This window comes from Agelaius phoeniceus, chromosome 5 (assembly GCF_051311805.1).
Source record: "Agelaius phoeniceus isolate bAgePho1 chromosome 5, bAgePho1.hap1, whole genome shotgun sequence".
Lineage (NCBI taxonomy): Eukaryota > Metazoa > Chordata > Aves > Passeriformes > Icteridae > Agelaius > Agelaius phoeniceus.
The window spans coordinates 3974583-3984624 of NC_135269.1; the positions used below are offsets into that span (position 1 = coordinate 3974583).

The 10042-nt window shown below is 41.2% G+C and overlaps 1 protein-coding gene across 1 annotated transcript in view; it reads left to right on the plus strand.

The window, feature by feature from the left end:
- The window catches only part of RERG (RAS like estrogen regulated growth inhibitor), a 92972-nt gene extending 84996 nt beyond the window's left edge, over positions 1 to 7976 (plus strand). The window contains exons 4-5 of the mRNA XM_054631707.2: positions 2031 to 2104; positions 3101 to 7976. Of these exons, the coding sequence (XP_054487682.1) occupies positions 2031 to 2104; positions 3101 to 3508 (482 nt within the window). The 3' untranslated portion in view covers positions 3509 to 7976. The remainder of the gene's footprint in view (positions 1 to 2030; positions 2105 to 3100) is intronic.
- Positions 7977 to 10042: the final 2066 nt, after the last annotated feature.

Consider the following 10042-nt stretch of genomic DNA (forward strand, 5'->3'; position numbering starts at 1 on the left):
ACATAAAGTGCTGCCAGAGTCCTATTTTGAGAAGTTAAGTATAATTTAAGATTCATGCTGCTTTTGCATGGTGAGCAAAAGTCTGTTCCTTGAGACTCCATAGGGAGACTCCATTCCATAGGGAGAATAAATCTCAAGGATTTATTATATATTATATTAAATATATATATTATAATAATATATTCTATTATTATAAATTATATTATATTATTATATATTTATTATATATTCTATTTTTATTATATTATTATAAATCTCATAGGATGGCCTACTCCCTCCTGCCTCCTGAGGACATTTCACAGATATCCTGCAGTCAGGGCTGGGTGAGCATTTTCTCAGCTTCTGTGGAAAAATTCTCAGCAGCCACTTGTCAAACAGGACCAGATGGCTGAAGGCAAATGAGCACTGCGAAGCCTTAGCAAGTAAGGAGCTAAAATCACACTCCTTACTCAGAGAGCCATCTCTCCTGCACAGCACCCTACCCCAAAGAAACAGAGCACAAGTTCCTAAATAACATCAAGCTTGGAGTACTACACAGGGAATCCCAACCCAACACTGAAATAACTCATTGAAGGTGCAGCTCTCACAGCAAAGCAGAGTTTCCTGCTCTTTCTGCATTCCCTGAGGGAATTGCTGAGCCAGGAGGGTGTGTGGAAGGCACAGATAAGACATTCCACCAAGGGACTTTGACATACCTCACTCTGCTGTGTAGGCATAGCCTCAGGATCACAAAGAGAGACTCCAACACCTTCAAGAGCCTGGAAATACCATCCAGAAGGCGTATTTACAGCCTTTAAGAAAGCCAGTCATCGTGGCCTGAAACCCTACAGCAAGCTTGCTTGCCATCTGCCCAAGTAAATTGGCCATTTGTCCCTATTGGAGACAGCTGGGCTGTAAAAGCAATTAAGGTGGCACAGGGAGGGCGTGACATTTTTGGTTTGGGAAGTGTTTGCAGCACTGACAGCACTGAAACATTCCTGATTGTGAGGAGTTGACATTCTTAAGTGAATAATGAAAACAGGCATTTATGAAACACCAGCCCTTGCAGAAGTTCAAGTTAAAGAAATAAGTTTCCTTCCTTTGTTCCTATTGAAGAGATTTACACCAAATGAAAGAATTTTGTCTCTGACAATGCAAAGCATTCATAGTCACTGGCCAGACTTTTACAGCATGCATATTTGTCTTTTGATATAGGACATCTGTGAGCTAGCAACAGTAATAAATCTGAATGTTAGCACAGATAGTTTTCCACATTTTAGGTCAAATGCTATCAAATTTAGCTTATCAGCTTATTAAGATAAAACAAGCTGCTTTGTCATTAGTTTTCTGATTAGTTGCTTGGCTCCAAAACCTGGGACAGTAAATAGGGTTGTTGGTTTCCATTTTTCCATAGTGTAAATGCTTAATGCCCACTGGTTATCCTTATAAATCATAAACAGGGAAATCACTGCTTGATCCCTGGCTAGAAGAGGGGAATGTGATGATTTCAGCATGTTTAAAACACACATTCCTAACATACCTAACTGGTCTGTAATTTTTTCACAGTACAGGGCCTGAGCTTAGTGGTTGGGTTCCTTGATCTGCAGCCATCCTGGTTTTGATCAACAAGCTATGCAGTGACAGTCTATTGAGCTGGATACCTTGAGAGTTGTGGTATTGTCTTCCAAAGCTAGCAGCCTTTCCTGGGAGCAAACAGGAAAAACGGGACACAGCTTTGCAGAGCTCTCTGCCACAGCTGTCCTTTGCTGGGTGCAGACTGCAGCATCCACCAGGCTTCTGCAGGTCTAACCCATGGGAAAGTAAAGGATGTGCCCTATGGAGAGAGGTAAGTGCTGCTGCTTTAGAAAAGAGGACTTGAATGTGCTCCAGGAGGGCTGGAAGAGCTCCAGCAAGGAAAATTTAGCCAAACGGCACGTCACATGTCTGCTCTTGTGCTGGGAGATCTGAGAGGAAGATATAAAAAACAGTAAAAAAAAGAGAAGAAAATTACGTTTTTCTAATACGTTTCACAACATGTGTTCTTATTTTAGAGTCGACATACCGTCACCAAGCTACCATTGATGATGAAGTGGTTTCCATGGAGATACTAGACACAGCTGGCCAGGTGCGTGGGTGCCTGTGCTGCTGCTACCCAGTGCCTTGGCTGGGGTGTGCAGCAGGGCAGGAAATTGTGCTGGTGGCAGCAGTGCAGGGGCTGGCAGGTGTGCCCCACTCTGGGGACACAGATTTCCTTCCGGGCAGAACCCCCTCTCTCCTCCCCTGTGCTGGATCCACATCCTTCCCATCAGGGATCCTGCTTGGAAGAACAAACAAGTCAAGGGGTTTACTCTGGGGATAAAATTATTTTGTTGTCATGCTTTTTTATTCAGGGCCAGTCCAGAAAGCAGGCACAAAGTCACAGTCTATTTCTACAGTCAAGTGATGGGGCTCGGCAACTTCAGCCAATGATTCCCACCAAAGTGAAGAGCAGATTTGCCATAGTCAGGTCTCCCTTGTAAAACATGGCAGGTGCAGGTGCTGCATAGGCCAGATAGGTCATGGCACTGGGTGGAATAGATCTCCTATGCCACGTGATAAAAAAGGTGATGTGAGCAAAGTATAAGGTAAAGCAGATGCACACAGCTTTGTAGGACCAGCACCTGTCTGAAGACCTCCTGTCTTCTTCATAAATCACCCTTCTGCAAGGGATCCTCCTTGGAAGAACAAACAAGTCAAGGGGGTGAAATTATTTTGTTGCCATGCCTTTTTATTCAGGGCCAGATCAGAAAGCAGGCACAAAGTCACAGTCTATTTCTACAGTCAAGTGATGGAGCTTGGCAACTTCCCACCAAAGTGAAGAGCAGATTTCAACAGATTTTGAAGACTTGTCATAGTCAGGTCTCCCTTTTAAAACATGGCAGGTGAACATGCTGCACAGGCCTAGGCAGGTCATGGCACTGGGTGGAAGAGATCTCCCATGCCACATGATAAAAAAGGGGATGTGAGCAAAGTATAAGGTAAAGCAGATGCACACAGCTTTGTAGGACCAGCACCTGTCTGAAGACCTTCTGTCTTCTTCATAAATCAAATTCCTGAGGCATTCTTCTGTCTTTTCCAACAGGAGGATGCCATTCAGAAAGAGGGACACGTGCGATGGGGCGAGGGCTTCGTGCTGGTTTACGACATCACGGACAGAGGCAGCTTCGAGGAAATGCTGCCGCTTAAGAACTTGCTGGACGAGGTCAAAAAGCCCAAAAACGTCACCCTGATCCTGGTAGGGAACAAAGCAGACTTGGATCACTCCAGGCAAGTCAGCACGGAGGAAGGTGAAAAGCTGGCCACGGAACTTGCGTGTGCTTTTTACGAGTGCTCAGCCTGCACGGGAGAGGGGAACATCATGGAGGCCTTCTACGAGCTGTGCCGCGAGGTGCGGCGCCGCAAGATGGTCCAGGGCAAGACTCGGAGGAGAAGCTCCACCACCCACGTCAAGCAGGCCATTAATAAGATGCTGACCAAAATCAGCAGCTAAAGAGAGCTGTCCTAAGCCAGAGAAGTGTTTTAGAGCGTGTTAGCTTGGAGTAGGGATGGGGCAAGCAGAGTTTAATGAGAAATGGTCAAATCTTTGCAATGAAGAAAAAAACCACAAAAAGACAAACGCCACCACTTTTTTGAGTAACACGGAATCATACTGTTTTCCTGTTTTGAAATGTATTTAGCCACACTGCTTCTGACTAATGTGGGGAATAAAAAACAACAAACAAACACCAAATGAACTCCAAATGACTAGACAATTGTGGGGATTGGCAACCAAGAGAGAATCTTCTGCTTCTACATGGCTAGCTCCAATCCCCTGCAAGTCAGTAGTGCCTAAACATCACTTCCAGCCAGACAGCTGCTCAGTAGCCTTTGGAGAGTAAGATTCAGCCCTCAGTCCATCAACAAGCATCACAACTGGTGTTTCTCAGGACTGAATATGTGTAGAGGCTGCTGTGTTGAAACAGTAAGTTCACCTGACACCTTCACCAGCTCTGAGTTGGCTCACTGTATGCTTTCACTCCTTCCTTGTTATTTTTGTCAAATCCATGAGTGTTGATGTTCTTAGCAAGGTATGCAAAAAATATAGGAAAGGTCTATTTCCTGGAGTGTTTAGCCAGCTAGACACGCATTTCAAGAGAGCTAAAGTTCAGGTACTCTTCCAGCTTCTCTGAAACTGCAGAGTTCTCCAAAATAATCATCTAGTCCAGCAGCATTTCACCATTTCCCCCTCAAAGTGGTTGGGGAAATTGGAGTATGTGTGCTGGGAAATCAAACTGAAAAAAAAAAAAAAAAAGAAGAACCACATTACTATTAATGTAGCTATGGGTAGTTTTTAGATTTCTTTCTTTCTTTTTTTTTTTTTTTTTCAATCTAAGTAGTTCCTCTTAGTCTATTTTATACCGAAGAAGAGCGGAATCCTTGGGAAGGCAAGTATTTAAAGTCTAAGCCCAAATGTAAATCAGATCTGAAGGGCCTCTACCATATCAAAAGACCATAATTGTCAGCTGTTTAAATTCCCAGATGCTGCTTGGAGCACTCTGGGGCTCAAAGCAGTGCAGGTTTTTTGTGGCTTTTATCTGGCACATTGAAGCAGAAACACATTTCATCAGATTTTGGTGCCTGGGATAAAAGGTGTCCTGTGCTTTCCTTCTCCCTCATGATCTCATTTAAGTTTTGCCTCCTGTCTAGTTGGTTTGTTAACTGCTAAAAGATGCAAGAATCAAGATTGGAAGCATTTAATTCAGATTGTGCTGGTCTTGCTGGTCTCCCACCAGTGGTGTGGCATCCCTTTGGGCAGCTCACTGTCAACATGTAGAACCACAGCCAAGGGTTGGGATGACAAATTAGCAGTGTTCTCCTCTGAGGAACAGCCCCCTTGGAGCATTTACTTACAACTTCATTCTCCACTGCTTTGTACTTCATGTGGTTATTTGTGGGGAAGTGACTCCAAAAGCCTGTCAAATTCAAATTGCCACAGATGTAGGAAAGTGAGTAAATCTAGCTGGCTAGAACTTTGTAAAGCTATAGGTAGCCACATAGGTGGTGGAACAGGCTGAAGAGGCAGATCTGTATATCCATGTGAACAGAGAAAAGTTCCAAATTATGACTTCTTTCAAAAGTATTCTCTTAAAGATATTTTACCAAAATACTTTTTTTTTTTAGACTTTAAACTTTCACTTTTACCCAGCCAGCAAAGAACATCACATTCAGATGTATATTTTATTTGGGCTGTTGTTTGTTTTCTCTGCTTCTGTATTCTAGGTGGTAAAAACTCATTTCACTGTCCTGTAATCTATGTCTATATTTTGGTCCTCATGTTCACGTGTGTTGCTGTACATCAGTTGCACACACTGCAATGGAAACTTCACTGTGTGCTTCTGGGCAGAGGGTTCTTGCAACAGGCCTCTGTGACACACTTGTTCCCAAACTACTCATCATATCATTAACTTTTTTAAAAAAGAAAAAAAAATACAAAAAAAAGAAGAATAGAGGTTTTGCCATTTTTAGTATTGTAGAATCAACACAAGTGTAAAAGAGCAAGCTAGTGCCTGATCACAAACCAGAATTCTTTAGCTGAGGGACTGAACTTGCCAGCAATTTAATTACATTAGGAGCCAGAGTGAGCATTTGCAAGTTGAAGCACTGAGGTTCTGTTATCTTTCAAATCAGCGCTGGTGCACGAAGTAAACAAAATCCTTACCTGCAATCCCATGGCAACGTAGTCATGTCTTTACTTTGGTGTGCTAAGCAATTGGTTCATCCCTCTCAGAAAATCTCAACTGTTCTTTTATCTGAAAATCCTTTCTTGGGGTTCAGGTTGGAGCTGCATTTAAAATACAAAAAGGTTATAAATGAATGACAAGAGAAAATAATTAATCATATTCATGCGAGAAGAGTTGAAAGGAAGGAGAGGCTAAGTTACAGCCTCCCTGTAAGATTTCCAGCAAATTGTATCTTCTTTAATAACATCTGTGTGCATAAATTATAAAATCCTGGTGAAAATAAAATGTTCCTCTGTGCAAACATCCCTTTTTACATAAAGAACCTACAATAAAAATAGAAACATTAATTTGCAAAGACTGAATTCAAAAACTGCCAAACAAGATAAACACTTGGTCAAAAAGGAGGCTGCCATTTTGTGACTTTTCCTCCAAAACTAACACAAACTTCTTTAATTAATTGCTCATTAATTTGTTTCCCTCTAAGCCATTTCTGTTGATATGCATTACATAGCATTAAATGCAACTCGATCTACTGTTGCTCACAATGTTGCAACCTATTACTGGCTATGTTATAAATCTTTCCTATTCCCACAATGTGCAAATTGAGCCCAAAATTGCCCAAGCATTGAAAGGGCTGATTGCAGCATGAACCCACAATCAGCAGCCTTTCTGCAGCAGACATCAACAGACTCAATTCTGTTTCTCCTGCTGCTGTTTAAGTGTGTGTATGTGACACTAATATTGAATTTCTCTGCCCTCTGCCATTTCTGCAGAGAGAGGATGGGAAAGAAAATAAAAATGGGGAGGAGAGGTGAAAGGGATACTTGTTACCTTCAACAAGTTGATTGTCATTTATGAAGTTTTTAAAAATATTTATCTTCAATTGATGAAGAGTTAGTCATGCCCATGCTGCAAGACCTGGATCAGGACCCAAAACTTCCCTAGAACTCTGAGAATCTTTGTATCTGGGGGTTTGGTGCAACTACAGATGGAAGTGAGGATCAGCCACTGGGTTTGCACCTGGATCCAGACAGGTTGTCCCCAACCTGGGGATAGTTGGATCTGGCAGTTTGCTACAAGGCTAGTTGATTTTTATATATATAATGATCTGTATGCATTTTTACATTAAAAATATGAAAGCCTGTGCTTGTAGATAATATATAAGAAAAAAATAAAAAAGAAAAAGCAAATATAGTGTTTTCTGTACTGAACTCTCACATATTGATCATCCATTAGATGTCTCCAGTGTTCCTTCCAGCTATTAAGGAGACAGTTCCAAAAGCTCAGATTTGGTTCTTTTTTAATTTTATTTAGTGACAACAAAGAGTGAATTTTACCAGAATAAGCACTGTAAAATTTGGATCATTTTACTTGAACTTATTTGGCTGTTAGTCCTGGAATAGAGAAGTCAAACAGCATCTACAGTGAGGCACAGCTCCAAATGTCCTTGCTAACTATTTCAAGGTTGATGAAAAAAGTTACAGGGTAATTAACTAACCTCTCTGAAACCCACCAAACACTCTCCTGCCAACTAAATAACACAGGCCTTGATCCCAAGCTTCTGAGGTGAAATCCTGGGCTAAGAAGTCTGGGAGATTTATGCTGGTGATTTGGACAGAGGCAACTTTTCACCTGCTGCCAACTCTGCCCCTGTTCCAAGGAAAATTCACTGTTAATCTGAGGAGGAGGTATGTAATTTGTACCTTATGAAAGGAACATTATGTAAATGGTAAATAATCAAACAGAGTGTGGGTATTAAGCTGTAGCAGAGGAAGCTTTAGCACTGCAGAGGGGAGCTGTAATCCATTCTTTTTCCCCCAAACCTGAGCCAACCAAACGGTGAACAGGAGTGGGGATATAAGAATGGTATAAGAATGTCACAACAGGCAGAGCACTGCCTAAAATCTGGGTGCAGGATCTATGCTGGCTGGTGAAACCTCCCAACACCAGTCACTGTCTGCCTCTGGAGCACGACAAAGCAGCCTTGAGTTCTGTCAAGCCACAGAACATTATTTTGCTCCAGTCAAAATAATGTCTCCTGCAAAGTAAGTAGCTGCAGTCATAAAGGCTATGCATAAACAGTCTTGGGGTTCCTTTTATCTTTTTCTTTAATGGCTTGATACATATGCAAATCTTAAGAAGAAAAAGAAAAAGAGGCTTTAATTAACAAAGGCTTCTTGGCATTTTGATGTATCTGCCTTTATGCTCTTTGCAAAATTAAACCTATAATGAAAACAGTGTCGTCTTAGAGACTCCGGTGTTGTGCATTTTATTTCCTTTACAGATGCCAGGCACTAATTACCTCAGGCTATGACAATACAAAGCAGCAGCCTGTCCAGTGCTGTGCAAGGCTTCTAGGAGGTGACAATGGTGTGAGGCCAGCTCAGCCTGGTCCCTGAAAGCACCATTGCCCCATGGGGGAGGCTGTTAATGCAGCAGCAGGAGAGGGGGCAGAGTCCTGGGGCAGGACTCTGCTGGCCCTGGGGGGGCTTGGGCCAGGCCCTGGCCCCCAGCCCTGGCAGCCAAAGGGTGGAGAACACACCCAATGGCCAATTCCTCTCGTCCACCTGAAGGATTTTACACATTTTCAGTTTAAGTAGACAGGCAGGAAACCCTAAATCCACACAAACCCAGTATTTTGAGGGGAGTTGGGCCTTTTTGGACTGGTCACTTTCATCTCCAGCTTGATTCCCCAAAGCATCATTTTTCTTTTGCTGTTTCCATCATATTAAATGAAGAAATTTCGAGTTTGTTTGGTTGTTTGGGGTTTTTTTTAAAGGGTAGTTGTCAATAAACTCTGATACCCATGGGCAAAGAGGCTGTATCCCTTCTCAGAGGTCACTCACACAAGGATGGATATTTGCAAATGCCTCTGGATATAAATTAGTCACACTGAACACAGCAGCTCTGAAGAGTTGGAAATAATTTTTTTTCCAATAAGGGAACCTCTCATCATTGTAGTACAGATGGCTGTGTCAAGTACCAGTCCTAAACCAGACTGAAATATTCTGCATCACTAGGAGCAGCCATGGCCTGTCATGAAATATTAACATGCAGAATAATAAAAAAAAGAAAAAAAATTGAAAACAATTTACAGGCAGACTTCAAATTATACCTCATCGAAGAAACCTGCACATTCTTTCCTTTTAAATTTTATGTGGTATCAGGAATTTACAGAACCTCATTTCGAAATCCAGCAAGTTCTGGAGGCTAAGAATGTATCAGTAATGTGAAAAATAAGGGTTTTTATCAAACTCCTTTGTCAGCACACATGATTTAACTCTCCACTCTGTTTCCTCTAGCCTGGTCAAAGCTGCCATTACTACAAAGAATATCAAGGAGACCCAGATGGAACTTTTGATATGAAAAAAAATCAAATTAAAAACCCCCAATAAATAACCCCAGAGAGACATAATCCAAATAAAGGTTGAATTCTCATTTTCCTGAAGAGCAATTGAGAGATTTCATACAGCAGTGCTGGTACACAGGTGATCTGACCACACTAAATAATCAGAAACAGTGGAATATTTTGAGGTTATAACTTGGATTTCTTTTTGCAAATCTGACAGTAAAGAAATGAAATTATTATTGTTCAACAGACATTAGGTCTGGAATTTGTAATTGATGCCAGGTTTTTTTATACCCAACTTTCAAAAAATCAAGAGGAGGGAAGAGGAGAGGGGAAAGAAAAAGGAAACAGAAAAGGGGAAAAGAAGAGAAGAAAAAAAAAATCGAGCAAAAGAAAATAAAAGGAGAAAAATCTCGTTTAAAAGAGTCCAAATAATTTTCTCTTTGTTCTTAGGGTTCCTGTGTGCAGAGCTTTCTGTAGTTCTGCAGTTCCTCACCAAAGACAATGCTAGAATACTGAACACTGACACTTGCTATCCAAAAATCTTGTCTCTCCTAAGAGCAGATACAATCCAAACCACACTCATGTAAACATTCAGCTCAATTCCAACCTGAGATAGAAGTTTACATCTACTTCAACCCAAGCTATTTCACTTTTGCATTCAGGGTGTATTTCTCCTTTTGGAAAAGAAATAATTCTAAAGCAGTGAGTGTTATTAACAATAAAAAATACACATAGTTTAGCTATGTATCTAAAATAAATCCATAAACAAAAGAATGCTTTGATTTTGAGAACTGAAGAAGGCAAAAGAATGTTAGATAGTTCTGTAAATATCAAACCTCTTGTAACAGACCAATAAATTGCCTGTACCTACTTTTCTCTGTTTTTTTCAATATTTGAAATAACCATAATAAACACAAAAAGCCTTCAACTTCCTTTAGGGTGTTTCAGTGAA